Consider the following 19,563-nt stretch of genomic DNA (forward strand, 5'->3'; position numbering starts at 1 on the left):
ATTTTAGAAAATCATATTAGTTTTTTCATCCTTGCTCAGTGATTGTGATAAAATGTGTTTATTTATTGTTTTAGGAAACAAAACATGAATGTCTTGATTAATGCATCACAAATGAGAAAGAGTCTGACAGAGATGGATTTCTCTGGACCCGGAGCCCTTGTACTTGCTCCAGCTGGCCTGAATTGATGTTCTGCTTCTGAATGAACATGAACTGATTCGGGACATTCCCAGTATGTGCTTGCAGAGGGCAAGCTGCAACAGGCCTGAATGCAAGTACACAGAGGAGTCTCAGCCCCGTCCCCTCCCTCCTGTCTGCAGTCTAGAGCCATTGTACAAAAACTACAGACATCCGAATAGTGACGTGTCTCTCAGACGTCTAGATTCTCAGCAATGTAGCACTGTTTTCAGTGAAGTTTGCTTTTGATTTAACATACAGTTATATAATACAAGATAAAATTGTAAAATAAATGGGTTAAGCGCATAGGGGGTTTACGTTTTTTATTTAATTTTTATTATTTTTATGCCTGGTGTTAAAAATGACTGCGTTATAACATTACATAACATAATAAAATATGTGAATAAGGGATATGGATTTTTAGTATGACTCCTTTTTAAGGCTTATATTGCTAGAAGACAATAATAAAATGTTTAATTTCAGCACTTTTATTATAATATAATATCATATAATATCGTATAATATCATATAATATCATATAATATCATATAATATAATATATATGATGAAGTTTACAAAAAAGAAGTAGGCTACATTTAGGTCATTCTGTGACACCCTTTTTCCCAAATTGACTACATGAAACAAATAAGTTTTTGTTAGACACATATAACATTTGATTATTTGTATATTTCAAACTTTTTAAATGTTATTTTTATTACATCTAATAAAAGTCTGAACTACAGAGAAAGCGGAGGAGGAGGAGAAGGAGGGGCGGGTTCAGACAGCGCTGCGTCTCGCCGAATTTCATCCGAGTACCGTTCACTATCCACAGCTCTGAGCCCCTGAACATCTCTCACCATCATGCGGTGATGTGACTCGTGGACAAAGAACTTTCTTTTTTATTTTAAATCTGGAAAAATTAAAAGATCTATCGACGCAATTATAGAGCATCCCACCCCCTGATACGGAATATATTCGTAGCTGTTTCTGATCAACTAAAGATGTCTATATTGCCTTTCACGCCCCCGATCGTGAAGAGGCTGCTGGGCTGGAAGAAGGGCGAGCAGAACGGACAGGAGGAGAAATGGTGCGAGAAAGCGGTGAAGAGTCTGGTGAAGAAGTTAAAGAAGACCGGACAGCTGGAGGAGTTGGAGAAGGCCATCACCACCCAGAATATCAACACCAAATGCATCACCATACCAAGGTACATAATGAAGATTGTGTTAAAACATAGTGAGCTGCCCACCGAGGTGTCATTTTGCACATCATATCGCTCATTCAGTAAACAAACCATGTTTAAATGCAGGATGCCTAGGTAGAAAGCTAAGTAGTTTTCGAGACACCGCCACATAATAAACGTTAACGTTACGTTACAACCAAACTGTGCGGCTAACGTTGCTAACTGAAATGAACAGCCAGCGAGTGTTCTCTCTTCACTTGAGTTTTCTAATAACGTTACTGGTTAAGAATATTAATGTGTTAAGTTATTTAGTTGTCTGACAGACATCAATGGATGTTTCATTCGTCCCCAAAGCAGATTATTTCCCTAACAGTTACAACTAATGCGCGCATCGTTATTTGACAACATTAGCTTGCTAAAGGCAGGCTTTAAGGTTGCTCTTTATTGTCGCATCTCGTTTCATACTGTATCTACAGAAAAAATATATAGTTTTTTTAGTCATATCTTAATATCAAGTTCTTATATTTACACTAGTTTTGTTAGCGTAACTTGTATACAAGCCCCTATCAGCTAGCCTGACGTGCTGACTATAGAGAAAAACATTCATTACTTTTAACTGTTGAGTTGGTTTTGAAAGCTTATATGGCTGATCATAAACTTCACCCGTTTATATTCATAACAGACAGACAGTTTAAAAGGCTGCGATAAACTTAACGTTCAGGCTCATATAAGTGAATAAAATGCCAAACGCCACTAAATGCCAAGCTAAGCTGTTATATAACAGTCTGGTATCTAGAGCAGACTGGGACTGTTTTGACAAATTTTTATTCAGAGAGCTGGATTGGGCATAATTTTACAGTTTTGTGATCAAACCTTATTAGTATGTTAAATTAATAATAAACTGCAGTGAAACTATTCAGTACTATTCAGTGTTAAACTGTCAAAACAACTCACTGCAACTAGTGAATGTGATTGTTCTTAATATAGTTAATTATACTGGTTAAATTGCAATTGTACATCAGTTGGTTTATGTATTTTAATGTTCATTCTATGATACTTTGTTATTGCCACTAAATCAGTGTACAGTGCCCTGTGCCCCAGATGGTGGTGGTTGTGGAGGAGAATAGAGGAGAGTAAAGCTTGTTATATCATAACCACTGTGGTAGTTATATCCAATTGTACTCAGGACATTTAGTCATGGGTAAAAGGATTTGGAGAATTAATAGCCCTACAGATGAAAACGCAAAGCCTTTGTGGCTGCTGAAGGCAGTAATATGCATATTTTTTTTTGAAAGTATTACATTTAAGCTGCATATACCTGTATTTCCATGCTATTTAGATTCATGAATGGCAGGAAAAAGTTTAAGGATCGATCATTTTGCTTACTAAAAATTATGCTTAATGTGGTCTAAGTGGATTTGAAGGCACAAATTATTGCTTTCAAACATGTTTCACTAAATACTCCCCCAATAAGCCATTGAACTTGAATTTTTGAATGTATTGAATGGGATAGCCCCTTGAGATCTCATTTTCGAGGGGGTCCCTACGTACATAAATCAAACAGAGTACATCACGTCATAACAAACATACAGCTAACAAAAAACAAACAAACAAGCAGTACACTTCACCTGAAACACTTCCCACAGTCCCAAGCCTAGGCAAACAAAAACATATAATCAAAAGTACTGTACAAACAATTTGATATACAAATAAATAATAAGCATTTAAATTGGAATCAATATTAATAACATTTAGAAATTCATTTATTCATTTTCTTGTCGGCTTAGTCCTTTTATTAATCCGGGGTCGCCACAGCGGAATGAACTGCCAACTTATCCAGCGAGTTTTTACGCAGCGGATGCCCTTCCAGCCGCAACTCATCTCTGGGAAACATTCACATACTGTATACATTCACACACACACACTACGGACAATTTAGTTTACCCAATTCACCTGTACCACATGTCTTTGGACTGTGGGGGAAACCGGAGCACCCGGAGGAAACCCACGTGAACGCAGGGAGAACATGCAAACTCCACACAGCCGAGGTTCGAACCAGCGACCCAGCGACCTTCTTGCTGTGAGGCGACAGCACTACCTACTGCGCCACTGCCTCGCCCTTTATTTAGAAGTTGTTTCCAAAAAAGAAGATAAATAAGTCCTGAAAAGACAAAATGTCTTAGTTGATCTAAAAAACAAAGGAAGATTGTTCCAGTCAGAAGAAGCTTTGTATTAAAAGGACCTACGGCCACTTTCTGTTGTAATTCTTGGAACAAAAAAGTAATTCTGTTGCATATGTCAAAGAGGATATGAGGAGGTAAATGGAACAAAAAACTGCTTTAAATAGGAGGCAAATCTAAAATAAACACACTAAAATAAACAAATGATATTGTCTGCGGAACTTAGGTTGAAGCAAACCAAGAGATTTGTATAATATGCAATGATGGGTTCTATACAGAGATCTTAAAACAAACCTACAAAGAGAATTAAAGACAGTATTTTAAAGTTTTAAATAATATCAGAGGTATTGTTATAAATAATATCAGCATAATCAATAATAGGAAAACTTAATTAAGAATTATATTTTTTTCTTACTTAAAATGAAAAACAATTAATACAACGATGAAGAGAACCTAAGCACAGATATGACTTTTTAATTATAAAGTCAATATGGGGTTTAAACTTTAAAGGACAGGTCGAGCCAAAGACCTAGATATTTAAATTCGTCGTTCCGAAACCCATGTTATTTTTACTGTATTATAAAGATTAACTTAATGTAGTTTACTGCACTATTTTTGTAGGCATATAATTTAGGAAAATTAATTTGCATCTAAAGCTTTTCTATACATCAAGTTAAAATAAGGGATTTATTGTATAAAAATGCATTGGATGACTGGCTATATAATTTACACAAGGCTTAGAGTATACATCTTCAGCCACTTTTATTACTAACAATTAGGGCTTCTTGAGTTTTTCTAAAATATAATAATCACAATTATTGTGGTCAAAAGCAAGAGTGTGTGTATTAAACATTATTATTCAAGTAAATAATATAATTATACTATAGTTATTTATTTAGTTGTAAGTTATTTACAAGTCCTCAGTGCTCACAAAAGAGATAGGGATGAGAATGTCATTTCACCACAAAGAAACAAAGAACAACTGGGAGATTATGTAGTGAAAACATAGATTTATTATGATATAATTTGCATAACAATACTTTTTTGTGTGTTTATCTAGTTTCTATTGGAAATTCATCATTTAAAATAATTGTGTTTCTTCACCCAAACTAATGTAACAAATTAATTTTAACAAAGCTTACATTCCATACAGGTATACTGTCACAATAATCAATATACCAACTTATCGCACAACACCTGGACATGAGCTCAATCATTTGCTGATGAAATATATATCACCCATTAGGGATGCAACGATTATAGATTTTGGTTGTACGATTATTATAGTCTGAGGAATAAACACGGATTGATGGTTACCACGATTATTATGCATTCATTAATTTCAAAACACTACTAGTTTAGAAAATCACATGAAAACTCACATTGCTGCTTAGTAACTAAATAATACAGAACAAATCATAACAAAAACAAACAATAGTCCATTTCTCTTTGAACTTAAAAATAAGTGAAAAAAGTTTTAGACATTTAAACAAGTAATATCTTTACTCTGAAAATAAATGACAGAACAATAAATGAATGAATAAATAAATAAAACAAATATATAAAACTTATCGCTTTAAGTAAAATGCTCTGCTGGAAATAACAAACTTGCAAAAAACACAATATGTGATCGACCTTTAGTTAATATCCTCAGCCATGTTTAATCTGCGTGCATACTAGCCTCGGTGTACAACCTCTGAACTTCAAACTAGTGCACAGTTGTCATAACTTTGTTTAGTTGCAGAAGTTTTGTTCCATGCAGAAATGCGGTGTTGAGAAGTCTTTACGATTAATAAACCATGATGAATTAAAGGGCGGAGTGAAATCGTTTAATCATTGCATCCCTATTTCCCATACATAAAAACCAACTCTAGCAACATTCATCTCTTATCTTTATTGGAGCTGTCAGTCAGTGTCAGTATGGGTAAAAAACACTATAGTATTTAATATACATTACTACAGTATGTTTTAATGTGGTTTCCTGATTATTAAAAATAGGTCTGGTAGCAGATATTGCATTCTGTCATTATGTAATGAGCGACATCAAATGGTCTTACAATGGCATCAATATCATTTATCACAATATATTTTAATGCAATATATCTCATCACAAAATATAGATATCATGACAGGACTACATACAGGTCTGTTTAAATAAACAAACGGGTCAAAGTCAGGTCAAGAAATCTCTGTGGGATTCCCCTGGTGACAAACATAGTGTTAATAAATAGCAGTGATATCAGCAAGCGGTATTTGAGCCTGGGGTTACATACTTGAGCATGTCAGTGCATACCTTACCATCTGTGATTGGAGAGTTTAGTCAGTGAAAAATCAGTGGATTTGTATTTGATCTCATATTCCAGCTGTTTCCCATATTTGTTGATCACAAATTATGGCAGGTGAGCTGGAATTGCTCAATTGTTTACAGTGCTTGCTTACAACTGGTGCCCCACTGGGATCTGTTCTTTTTCACCCTGTTCCCATTTGGCTTCTGGTTTCATCACTCCTTCCATTCTGTCTAGGCAAAGTTCATGACTTACTCAAGCAAGGTCCCCCAGAATAACTTTTTATTTATTTATTTTTTTTTTTTTTTAATTCTGAGGCTTTATATTTAATTTGTTTTGTCATTTATGGGGTATTTTGCACTGGAGGAACATTTTCATATAGTTCCTAGAATTATTGGATGATGTACACATATTTTGGTGGGTTTGCATTTGTACAAACTGGAAATAATTAAGTAAGGTAATGCATTCTGGAGGGGCGACGCAGTGGCGCAATAGGTAGTGCTGTCACCCCACAGCAAGAAGGTCGCTGGTTCGAGCCTCGGCTGGGTCAGTTGGCAATGGCATTTCTGTATGGAGTTTGCATGTTCTCCCTGCTTTCGCATGGGTTTCCTCCGGGTGCTCTGGTTTCCCCCACAGTCCAAAGAGATGCTGTAGAGGCTAAATTGTCCATAGACTATGAGTGTGTATGGAGGGCATCGGCTGCATAAAATATGTGTTGGATAAGTTGGCGGTTCATTCTGCTGTGGCAACCCTAGATTAATATAGGGACTAAGCCGAAAAGAAAATGAATAATGCATTCTGGATTATTTTTGCGTAACATTTCTGCTGTTTTCCAGATCAGTGCTGATGAAAATGATTTTATCTTTATACTATTTTAATCATGAAATTTCTGTGTTTTTTTAACAACACACTCCTCACCTGATCTTACAGTTCTATTTAGTGCCTTATATGAAACTTACTAAATAAGAAATGCTTTAAAGGGTGAAGCAAATACTGTAGCTCTATTCTTATGAACTTTATACACTTGCAGCTGCTTAATAAAGGAAACGTTTCAAACAACCACAAACCATGCAGTGCAGGGTTCAGAAGAATAGCGCTATTTCATTTAGCTTTTGGCCTGCTTGCCATGTTATATTTGTCATTCAGAAAAACAGGGCAACACTAACATTTAGATAATTGGTTGTCACACCACTGGCATTAAACGTAATTGATTGCGTTTGCGTAAGTTTCCTCTGGGTGCTCCAGTTTCCCCCACAGTCCAAAGACATGCTGTACAGGTATTGTCCGTTGTGTATGAGTGTGTAAAAGAAAATGAATGAATGAATGACTAAGTGACATGAGATCCTCAGCTGTATCCCATCTAGACCATGTAGAAGTCTAGATGAGATACAGCTAAGGATACTCACGTCAATATAGCATAATCTAATAAAATACAATTATATGAGATTATACTATATTGATGCGAGTATCCTCAGCTTTTTCTGTCTAGTTAATAAAACAATTAATGCTTAATTTTTTAAATAATATTATAAATACTTCTCACTAACTTCCGATCGCGCTTGTATCTCTTTTAGCAACAATGGCACCGCTGATTACTTGTCATATAACAAATAATACGATTTGTTTACTTGATGATTACTTGTCATACAAAATAATAATAATCATTATTAAGTGGTTTAACAGAGAAAATATATGTTCTACCACATATTTGAAAATCGGAGTAGCAGAATTTTCATCATATAATTAGAACATATATATATATATATATATATATATATATATATATATATATATATATRTGTGTGTGTGTGTGTGTGTGTGTKTKTGTGTGTGTGTGTGTGTGTGTGTGTGTGTGTGTGTGTGTGTGTGTGTATATATATATATATATATATATATACAGTTGAAGTCAGAATTATTAGCCCCCCTGAATTATTAGCGCTCCTGTTTATTTTTTTCCCCAATTTCTGTTTAATGAAGGGAAGATTGTTTTAGCACATTTCTAAGCATAATAGTTTTAAAAACTTATTTCTAATAACTGATTTATTTTATCTTTGCCATGATGACAGTAAATAATATTTTACTAGATATTTTTCAAGACACTTCTATACAGCTTAAAGTGACATTTAAAGGCTTAACTAGGTTAATAAGGTGAACTAGGCAGGTTAGGGTAATTAGGCAAGTTATTGTATAATGATGGTTTGTTCTGTAGATTATCGGAAAAAAAATAGCTTAAAGGGGCTAATAATTTTGTCCTAAAAATATATTTTTTTAAATTAATAACTGCTTTTATTCTAGCCGAAATAAAAGAAATAAGACTTACTCCAGAAGGAAAAATATTATCAGACATACTGTGAAAATTTCATTTCTCTGCTAAATATCATTTAAGAAATATTAAAAAAAGAAAAAAAAATCAAAAGGGGGCTAATAATTCTGACTTCAACTGTATATATATACAGGGGTGGACTTTGAAAGCAGTTTCCACCAGGCCAATGTAACAGTTAGTCAGGTCACGTCGGATGCGATTTAGATATTGAAGACCGGGGGGTGGGGCGTTAATGGGGGCGCGGCAGGCCAGACTCGCGGTGGCAGGCCAGATTGACCATCAGGCCAGATTGACCGTCAGGCCAATCCCGTTCCCGGTGCTCCCTATGGCCAGTCTGCCCCTCTATATATATATATATATATATATATATATATATATATATATATATATATATATATATATATATATATATATATATATATATATATATATATCCCGAAAAAGGACAAAAAGAATCAAAATATGATATATCCATTGATCATTGGGGCTGGTGGGTCATGTGATAAACTTGCCGCGTTGCCATGGAAACTTCATAGAATTCGAAAAATCAGTGTGTGAGAAATACCCGGATAACCTACTACTTCCGGAAAGATTCTGAGGTGTGCATCAAATGGACGCTACGCAATCCCATGATGCCTCACGAGAGAGTTCATGAATGGTCACGTGATCATAACAAAATTCTCACATTTATCCAGTACAGAACATACTTTTTTTAACGACCATGGTCACAAAATAAAAACTCATGCAGAAATGTCGGGTGGAGTATTCAAAACTCACGTGTGAAAGGGTTAAACCTTAAAACTCTGGTTGTTTTCTTTGCTATCTACTCTAATTGTCAGATACTCAGTATGTGCTAGTGTCCTGAGCTACTTGAACAAAAAGGTTGTCAACAACAACTCTACCCTACATGAGTACCTGTTTTTTATTTTAGCATTCTACGGTTTGACCACATACATCCTGTCCTTTTTTCAAGGAGCTTTCACACAGGAAATTAACGGTGTTTGCTTCTCTGCTGCATCTTCTTGTCTTCTGTGCTCTGTCAGGCAAACCTCCAAACCACTGCATCATCTACTCTGGTGTTTATTTTAGCAAATACCCACACAATGCCATGTTCACACACTCAGACAGACTTTCTGTGCACTTCAAACACAGATGAGGGTGTGTTTATTGAGTTATTCAGAGATCAAGAATGCTGTGTAGGGTCTGAAGAGGGTGTGGGCTGTTCTCTGGATGTGGTTGAGTGTAGAAGGTTTGGCGTTTGGTTGGTTTGAATATAGTGAAACGTGCCATGCATACAGCCTGTGAGGTCCTGATCCTCCCTAGATTGATATGTTCTCTGCTCTTCTGGTTGAAATCTTCTCTGTGGCCACCTGGGTGGTAACGGGAAGGCTTCACATGTGTGCAACAGAAAAAGAGCAGGAAATCATCACCTGCTCACAAGCTGCTCTGAGATTCTGTGGTTGCATTATTTCCAGCTCCTCTCGCTTAGTCAAACATAGCACAGATATTTTGAGAATTAGAAACCAAAGTGAGATTTGCTTACTGCTGAAAATACCTTTTAATGTAGGGCTGTTATTAGAGTCATTATGAAAACGTACATTTAAAAAAAGCTTTACTTTTTAACTTTTTAAAAAAGGATTAGGATATTTTATCATCGAAAATCATAATACTCTGTCTCAATACTCATGTTACACCCTGCTTTCAAAAGACCTTCAGAATAAAGTTGTAGAAAGGCAAAAACTTTTTTGACAAAAAAAACAAAAAAATTATTTGGAATGTAAGTTGATTTCAGTCTATATGACAAATAAAGTCATTATTTTAAAAGGGGTATGATGATTTTCTATAGACACTGTACATATATATATATATATATATATATATATATATATATATATATATATATATAAACGCGCGCAGGTTGCAGAAAAAAAAACTGGAGCACTAGCATTTACAGCGAGGGAATGACATCCGATGCAGTACAGAGTTTGTTGTTGTCTTAGAAATAAGTTATATTGATTACATATTATATATATATTATTTACATTATTATATATATTATTTACATTATTATATATATTATTTACATTATTTACCCAGTGATAAGCACAGTGATTAGGCAAAATTAACGTTAAAGTGAGTGACGTTCGTCGGACAGGTCCATTTGGGATAGCACCCTCCCAATGGATATTGTATAAGAAGAAATGGCCAAGCATCCAGCACAAAATATACAATCTCGTTTATCTCCAAGTGTTTTTACTGGAGAGAAGTTAAAGGCCTACAAGTCTTTGGATCCCAACAGTTTTGTTCTGTGTGGTCATGTGCAAGTAATAATGTTCCATGATTACCAATTCAAAACTATGTAGTGCTAAAAACTGAAGTTCTGCCTAGCCAAAGACAAGTAAAAAAAGACGGAGCTATCCAAGGCCTGGGTAATCATCAACAAGCAAAACAACTGCATTCTGATAGCGAACTGCACCTGGACGGCAGGGTATGTGAACGTACATCTTTACATTCCATTCTAAGCATTCAGTGTCTGCAGTTTAATTCACCATATTTCACTTTTTTTGCTGAAATCCTTGCAGCAATTAAAAATGAGTAACGTGTATGATTCAGCATAGTGTTAACTTACTTGGGGTGAAATGAGAACTGCAGAGTCCAGCATTTTTAATTAGTTCGTCACTTCATTCAGCTCCCTTTTACCCAAAGATGTCTGAGATTGGCATTAAAAGCAGTGTGGTGTACATTAAAAGTTACGTTTTCTATTTTTGGACTTTCAAATTTGGCATCCTACCGCACAACAACATGTTTGCTATTGCAACCGGTCTCTTTTTGCAACCCGGAACCCGTGTGACATCATGTGTGACGTAGGGCTGTGCAATTAATTGAAAATCCGATTTCGATTTTGGCTTCTAACGATTATGAAAAACCATTAATCGAGATAAACGATTATTGCATCATTAACCGCCCCCTTTCCAGTTGTACACGTGTTGCTCTTAAAAGCGCGAAAGACCGCATGATTCTGTGTGCCACGCACACACAGAACAGAAGCATGCAGTCAGCATTCGGTCTCACTCGCACACTGAGACGAGGAGTGCATACACATCCAAAGTCGTCTTAACGTGAGCGCTTTAATGGTTAAATAGGTGTCAAAACGCAGTGTTTAGGGATTATTCTTATTAACCCTCATTTGTGTAATAAACAAATAAGTTGAGAATCAAAAGACACGCGAAATAGAAACCACTAAAGAAAGCGTGCGAAGATTTCTGGACATAATAGTTTTAATAACTCATTTCTATTAACTGATTTATTTTAACTTTGTCATGATGACGGCACATAATGTTTGACTAGTTATTTTTCAAAATACATGCATTCAGATTCAAAGTGCGATTTAAATGCTTAATTAGTGTAATTAGGCAGGTCATTGTATAACAGTAGTTTCTTCTGCAGACAATCAAAAAATATATTGCTTAAGGGGGCTCATATTATAGACTTTAAAATGGGTTTCAAAATATTTAAACCTGCTTTTATTCTAGCCAAAAAATAAATAAATAAAATAAAAAAAGCCTTTCTCCAGAAAAAAGCGCTAATAATTTTGACTTTAACAGTAATCGTTTTGAATAATCATGATTACAATTATGACCAAAATAATCGTGATTATGATTTTTCCAAAAATCGAGCAGCCTCAGTGTAACGTAGGTTGGTAATTCCTATATTGACCTTATTCTTCAATGTGGAAGTGTGCTCGTTTTTGCACTTTAGAACTTCCGATTCAGTGGCCTATGGGAGAAATACATAGGAATAATAAACGGCAGAAAACGGTCAAACCGCTTGCTCTACAAACAAGTTTTTTGCACGACAATACAGACAAAATAGACAATACAGACCGAATAATATAATAAGAAAATGTCAGTTTGCAACATCAAACAGCAAAACGGGCTGTTTTTAATGTCTAAAAATCAATAGAAGAAAATAAGACTGGAAGTCTTAAGGAATAAAAGATTCAAATGGCTCCGCCCGCTCGTACGCGGAGAATAAAGTAAATAGTTTACATCTCTCATTTGACAAATAAATGTTTGTGGAGCAACAGTATTAGCTCATGCCCATCATTGAATACAGCACCCCCATTATTTTCCCCTGATGTACTCACTGGCTGCTCCAGCAAACTTCAAAACAGTCAATTGGTGGTCAAATTGTGTTTAAAGATTATTTCACAATTTGCACACAATTTTATCCAAACTACTGGATCTTGGCACTTTCATCCAGAAATGTGGCAAATAAATATGGAAATAAAGAGCTACAAAAAGCATCAGTTGCAGTTATACGGTTCTTGCATGTTTTATGTTTGGTAACAGAATTGTTATAGGAATCAAATGGCTGCAATAAAAATACTAATTAGTTGTCATTTAAAAATTTAAGCTTTGCTTCTATTCTTCAAACCACTCGGTTTAAATATTTGCCAGCAAGAAATTTGTAATCATACAGGTCAAAATTGTGTTTTGACAATTTGTTTTTCAAAATACACATTTGCCTAGGTGTCTAAAACTACTTTTGTAAATTTGTTGCAAACATCACAATGGGACACCTTTAAACCGGAAGCTGCAACGTTTTTTTTGTTTTTTTTTTGCATTGTGATGCAGTTCCTAGAGAAACGTAATATTAAATGAGAAAACAGTTGGCTTATTTTTTCTACTGCAAGCTAAATGGATGTAAAGTAGGCACTTCATTCAGAAAGATCAGGAAAAGGGTTTGGAAAGTTATTACAACTTAACAGACACCTCCTCCTCACCATTTCTGTTTGTTGTCAGAACTGACAGTTGAAGCAGCGTGGTTAAATGTTAGCCACGCCCATTTGCTAAGATATATGTAATCTGACAATTTACTGAAAACAAAAAACAGGTAGTGCATTTTTTTATTTTATTTAAAGATTAGAAGGGCAAACAAAAGTGTTTTTCTTAAAGGGGTGGTCCACCCTCATATTTTAAACTTTAGTTGATGTGTGATGTAGCTGTGTGAACATAAACAACATCTCTGAATGTAAAAAGTTCAATGCAAAGGGAGACCTTGGTTTTTACCGAGTTAGCTTAGCAAAGCCTACAATGAACGAATTTTGGGGACTACAAAAAATACTTCTGCCCCCTGTGATCAAAGTTCGTTTACTGCGCATACAAACGGCGCAAGTATGGGCCGTGGCCAGAGGCGCTGTAACGTTTCAGAAGAGATGAAGCTATAAATGCGTTCAAATACTGCTGTTTCCACAGAGCTTCGTCTGTTTCTGTATTTGGGCTTCCAAAGGACATGACACAAAGACAGTAGTTAATACAGTTCAATATTAATTATGTTCCAGAGAATTATAAAATACATAGCAAGCATGATTTGACAAAACAGCTTCCAGAATCTCTCCCAGTTCAGTGCTGGATTCGGCTAAAATCTCCTCAAAGCAGAGGCTGTGAACTACAAGCTGTAAGTGTTTTTATTTGTTAAAATTGAACATGACATGTACAGTCTCTAGCGTTAAAGATATGCTGAAGCAACGATGTAAACAATGGGAAATGCTTCTTTGCGGGCAAATGATTTGGCTACAAATTCATATTTATTAGTCAAGCTGCTGTAAACACATAGAAACACACACTCCACCAGCACGTTCGTGTCTCTTATGTGTGTGCGCGACTGCATTGATTGTCTTCAGGCAGCTTTTCCATGTGTTTCACATCTCAGATAATGAAGTCACAAAACATATGTGGATGATTCATATTACTTACACCTGCATATTCCGGACATAAATGAAAGACGTCGTGTAACGCATAGAGTTAAAAAAAATACAAGTTAGCTTACCTGACTCGTGGTAGTAGCAGAATAATAAATCAAGGCTCACACAGGTTGCATCCCACATCTTGTGCTTTATTCTTCTGTCATAATATATTACAGAAAATAACTTAATCCGAGCATCAGAGAGAAAAAAAAAACTCCTGTGCACTTGCATTTGTTATAGAAAGATCACACATTCACTCAAACACAAACATAGACACACACAAAGACGAAGTCTTTTAAAGGAGCCACACCCCATTTTCACTCATTACAGACACTAGTCAGATTTTATTTTAGAGCAGGCAGGAGGTTGACTGATTGTTTACACAGCAGAAAAGCGCGTGCTTTTACGGGTGTGACGTGGAGCCGATCCGCGAATAGCAGCACATTATGACGATGACCAATCAGAGTCGCTTAAGGGTGGGCCTTTCAGAGGAACTACGAAATTTGACAGTCCTTTTCATGTTAGCTGAGTAACTGTGTATAATCAAAGTGAGATTTATGAAAAAATAATGCGATTTTCCTCAAGTGAAACATGAGCACACATTGCTTTGCATCTTATAAACATAAATACATTCTGGACCACCCCTTTAATGATGTGCACAGATGAATCGTTCACCACAAAACTAGCAATGTGAGCTAACAAAATCAGATGGTTAGTTTTAAATTAATTGGTACTTGAAGTCTTGTGTACACTGGGACAATTATTGTGCACTAGTGAGTTAAAGTGATTGTGCATAACAATGATGAGCAGCATAAAAGCTTCATTCAAAAAATGCCTTAAATGTCTTTTAGGGGGTCAGGTGTGTTGATGCGCCATTTTAAAAACTAGCCAATCAAATGAGATTGATTATTTTTGTTTTCATTAAGTGCCATCTGAGCAATTGCATGCAAATGTTAACCTTGCCATGAAAAAGTTTTTACCAAAATAGCGAAACCCTTCCTAAGGTCTTTGTGTAGGCTTGTATTTTACTGTACTGTAAAAATACTCAAGAAGGTCTCTGTCAGTGTTTTCAAATATTAAATTTGACTTGACAAAGTCACACAAGTGTCAATTTCACATCTGTCACATCCATACCAAAGAGTTGTCACATCAATAATGAAGCTTTTTCCTTATAAATCCAAAAATGTCAAATAAAATCAATGATTTTTGTTCTGTAGTGAGCCGACTCTTATCTTTTTGAATAGCATTGTTCCTTTTGGGTTGCGCAGTTTCATTCACAAAACTTCTACAATGTATCTTGTATAACGTTAACTTGCTAGGTTTTTGGTCACATCCATAATGTATGTTCATTTTCCTCATAAAATATATAAAATGTTTACAGATATTTTTCTGATCCTTTAACTCTGTGGTTAGTTTTTGTAAAATATAAATAGATATTTCAACATAACGTTAACAACGTCTATAAGAATTTGTTTGTGAGTTTTTACTGCAAATATCACATCCATAACACTGGAATTGCTCATATGACATTTTTGCACGTTCACTCAGCTCATCACCATTGAAAATCTCTTGCGTATGAATGTTGAAAAATGTCTCAAAAATGCTGTCAGTCAATAAAAAATAAAGCATAAATGATAAACGAACAGTGTGCATGAGGCTTTACCCTAAATGAAGTAGTCAACAGCATAAATTCTGAGGCAACTCTGGTGAGAATTGAGGTCAGGGGCCTTTTTAGGGGCCGTGATGATGACTAATGGATTTAGCACAGATCCACAGATGTGGATTGTCTGAGATAGGCCTATGTGGGAGAGCACACAATAAACAGCGCTGCTTAAAGAGGAAACTTTGAGGTTACTGGTGAGCCACATGCACTCTGTCCTCCATCCTCAACTCTCTCCTCTTCCCTTTTTTTTATTAATACACAGGTTTTATTTAATGTGTTATTGTCTGCTTTTGCTAGTGCTGTTTTGAACTTGTGAATGACTCCGATATTGATTTTAGAGAGGCTGTGTGTGTGTTCAGGAGGGGGTTGGACAGAAAAAGACTGCTGCTCTTGGCTTTGACAGAAGGCTGAATGAGTTCTGCTGTGTGTGACTTTCAGGTCAATCTGGAGGTCAGTTTGAGTTGAACAGAAGGAATTTCAGTATTTTCAGCTGAGCCGTGGCTGTGAATGTGAATGTGAGAGACTCCAGGACTTTGCTTTGTGTCTGTGTCAGACAATGGGATAGTCTGTCTACTCTTTGTCAAGTTGCAAACTCACAGAGGTTCTGGTCAGCAGCTTTGTTTGTGTCTGTCTGTCTGTCTGATCTGTCTGTCTGCATTTTTGCTAACTTAGTTTTTTGAGTGTAATTTTTATGTGGACGGTGTAGAAGTGATATGAAAATATATATTTTGTTACTTTCGTCTTTGGAAAATAAAAAGAGAATTTTAGAAGAATCATCAATCGAGTTCATAATGACTGAGAATCAAAATATTGGTAAATTATACTTTGTATAAAGTGTACTGTATTATACGAAACTTAAAAAATGTAAAAATGTAGCTCTTGATTCAAATGGACCACCTTTGTTCATTCATTAATTAAGGGTCGCCACAGCAGAATGAACCGCCAACTTATCCAGCATATGTTTTATGCAGCGGATGCCCTTCCAGCCACAACCCAGCACTGGGAAGCACCCATAGATTCTCACATTCACGCACATACACTATGGACAATAGCTTATTCTATTCACCTATATAGCGCATTTCTTTGGACTGTGGTGGAAATCAGAGCACCCGGAGGAAACCCACACGAATACATGCAAACTCCACACAGAAATGCAAACTGACCCAGCCAGTGCTCGAACCAACAACCTTCTTGCTGTGAGGTGACAGCGCTACCAACTTATTTATTTATTTTGTAATATATGTATGAAAAAAAGCTGTGTGAAGATTCTTCAAATTCTATGGGAAAAGCTTTCCTTTTCAAAAAGCTTGACGTGCCTGTTTTTTTTCGCATGACATTAATCCTTGTTGCAAATTTTAAATATTTTAAGTTATGAATGAAGGAATTATAACATATTTTGCAACTTAGGAAACATTTGTCAAGTTAATTAAATTAAATTGTTAAATTAAATAGTCTAAATATTTTTGAGGTTTATTATATATTGTTTCACATTTTATACATTTTTTATTGCAAATGTTGTATTTATTCAGGCAATTTTGCAAATCTTTAATGTCACGCCATGATAATATTTTGTATTGGTAAACCACAGGGTTACCCAGAACAAGAATTTCTAACTTTAATATAATACTTTTAAAATATTGACATTTTATACCATATTTGATTTGATACTGGGGCGGAACACTGGCTCAGTGGTTAGCACTGTCACCTCACAGCAAGAAGGTCACTGGTTCGAGTCCCAGCTGGGCCAGTTTGCATTTATGTGTGGAGTTTGCATGCTCTTATGGATTTCCTCCGGGTGTTTCAGTTTACCCCACAATACAAAGACATGTGCTATAGATTAATTAAATAACCTAAATTTGCTGTAGTGTATGAGTGTGTGTATGGGTGTTTCCCAATACTGGGTTGCAGCTTGAAAAGCATGCACTGCATAAAACATATGCTGGAATAGTTGATGGTTCATTCAGCTGTGGTGACCTCTGGAATAGGGACTAAGCCAAAGGAAAATGAATAAATTATTTGATACTACAGAATAAGTTTTTGATAGCAATAAGTCAATCTGGTGCACTTTTTGTTGTGGTAACGCCAACATCAAACAATTTGATAATAATTAATAATGATTTTTTTTTCAAATAATAATATATCTATATATATTATATATTATTTATCTATTATATATTATATATCTATATATATTATTTATCTATATATTATTTAATATATTATATAATATATTAAATATATATTATATATTATAATATATTTTCAAATAAAAATAATCAAATAGTATTATTATTTTGAAATAATAATAAAATTATATATATATATATATATATATATATATATATATATATATATATATATATATATATATATATGTGTGTAATTTTCATTATTTTGGCCCAGGTAACAGTGTATTCTTATAGTTAGCCACCTATTTTTAAAAATATTTATCTATATGTTATTTTCCACATATTTGAACTATGGCAACAATATATAATGAGCAAAGTTTAACTTGTGGAACAGATAAAACCGTGGTTTGCTGCAGTAGGACCATAATAAAATTTCATCTAGACCAAAAGACAGAAGCACTATTAGCATGCCGAATTTAACAACTAAATTTATAAACATGCTTCATATACTGTAAGTGATCATAGGCAGTACATTCATTTCTACGTTCATATTTTTATTCTGTCTGGCAAATACAGATGTCATCTGTTCCTAGTGGATATTTCTAGTGCAGAATGTTGGCATACATACCGCTGGTGCATAGCTGAATGAATAGGTAAACATTATACTGGAAAAGTGTGCAGGCGTTTGTCTCTGTCTGCTCTGCCACGCCGTCTTTCTCTCCTTCTGAACTCAGCCTATGTATTTCCACGAAATCCAGTCACTCGATTTCTCTGTATCACCTCAGTCTTAAGTGTCTGAGCTTTTTGAAGAATTGGGATAATCTCAATGTCAGGCGAAAAGACATTAATGCAATGAAATTCATTAGCTATGGCTGCCATTGAGCGTAGACCACAATAGCATGAGGATGATTCATGCTTTCTCTTCTCGCAGCTGGTGACCTCTTCCCTTGGATTAAAATAAGTCTCGATTCCCTCTTTCCACTAAACAAGACTCTTGCATCATTTAAATATCCATACTTCGAAGAAAAATGAACGATTGACCCAGTGGAAGCCTATTAAAGGCTCACAGGGAAAGATTTACTGGGCTTTCACTTTAATTGCATTGCACATTAGTGTTATCAGGAACATTGTGCTTTAGTAACTCTGTCGTTATAACATTTTAACTGAACTATTTTCTGCAGTTTAGTTTATTATTGTATGTTTCACTTAATGTTCTATAATACAAGTTTAGTGGACGGAAAACAAGTGAATAAAATTGGTTTTTAATAGTATCTATCTATCTATCTATCTATCTATCTATCTATCTATCTATCTATCTATCTATCTATCTATCTATCTATCTATCTATCTATCTATCTTTCTATCTTTCTATCTATCTATCTATCTATCTATCTATCTATCTATCTATCTATCTAAACGTGCATACAGTATATATTTGTGTGCTGTTTAAGTAAAAACAGCATACATTACTATAACTTCAAGACCTTGTGCATGGATAGTTTACTGAACACTCACTTTAAGCGTACTGTAATTGTCTGTGTTTATGTGAATACTGAGAGATTTCTGTTGGTCCATTAATTGGTCCATCTGTTCACCAAAATGGTCATACTTCAGATAATTTGTAAAGAAATCAAAAAATACATCTATTTCAATGGAGTGGTTTGATTCATATGTTCGTAAGAGACACAATCATCGATGGCCATGTCTAGTGGATATAGTTTAGGTTTTTATTGACATAAAAACTGATCAGTGAACATTGACAGACACTTGACCAAATATTGAAATGCAACTCTAAACCTCGTTGGTACTTGGGGTAGCTCAAATGTTGCGTGACACTTTTTCATGCATCAAGCAACGATGCTTAATCTTTTGTGAACAA

The 19,563-nt window shown here is 35.1% G+C and overlaps 1 protein-coding gene across 17 annotated transcripts in view; it reads left to right on the plus strand.

Annotated features, from left to right (window-relative positions):
• The first annotated feature begins 992 nt into the window (after positions 1-992).
• The window catches only part of smad3b (SMAD family member 3b), a 36,055-nt gene continuing 17,484 nt past the window's right edge, over positions 993-19,563 (plus strand). For 16 of the 17 annotated variants that reach the window (XR_012393578.1, XR_012393583.1, XR_012393577.1 and 13 more), the window contains exon 1: positions 993-1,379. Coding sequence is in view for 1 of the 17 variants with exons in the window: in NM_175083.2 (NP_778258.1) it covers positions 1,177-1,379 (203 nt within the window). In the remaining 16 variants the exon portion in view is untranslated. 17 annotated transcript variants of the gene reach the window in all.

Source organism: Danio rerio, chromosome 18 (assembly GCF_049306965.1).
Source record: "Danio rerio strain Tuebingen ecotype United States chromosome 18, GRCz12tu, whole genome shotgun sequence".
In the NCBI taxonomy this organism is placed as follows: domain Eukaryota; kingdom Metazoa; phylum Chordata; class Actinopteri; order Cypriniformes; family Danionidae; genus Danio; species Danio rerio.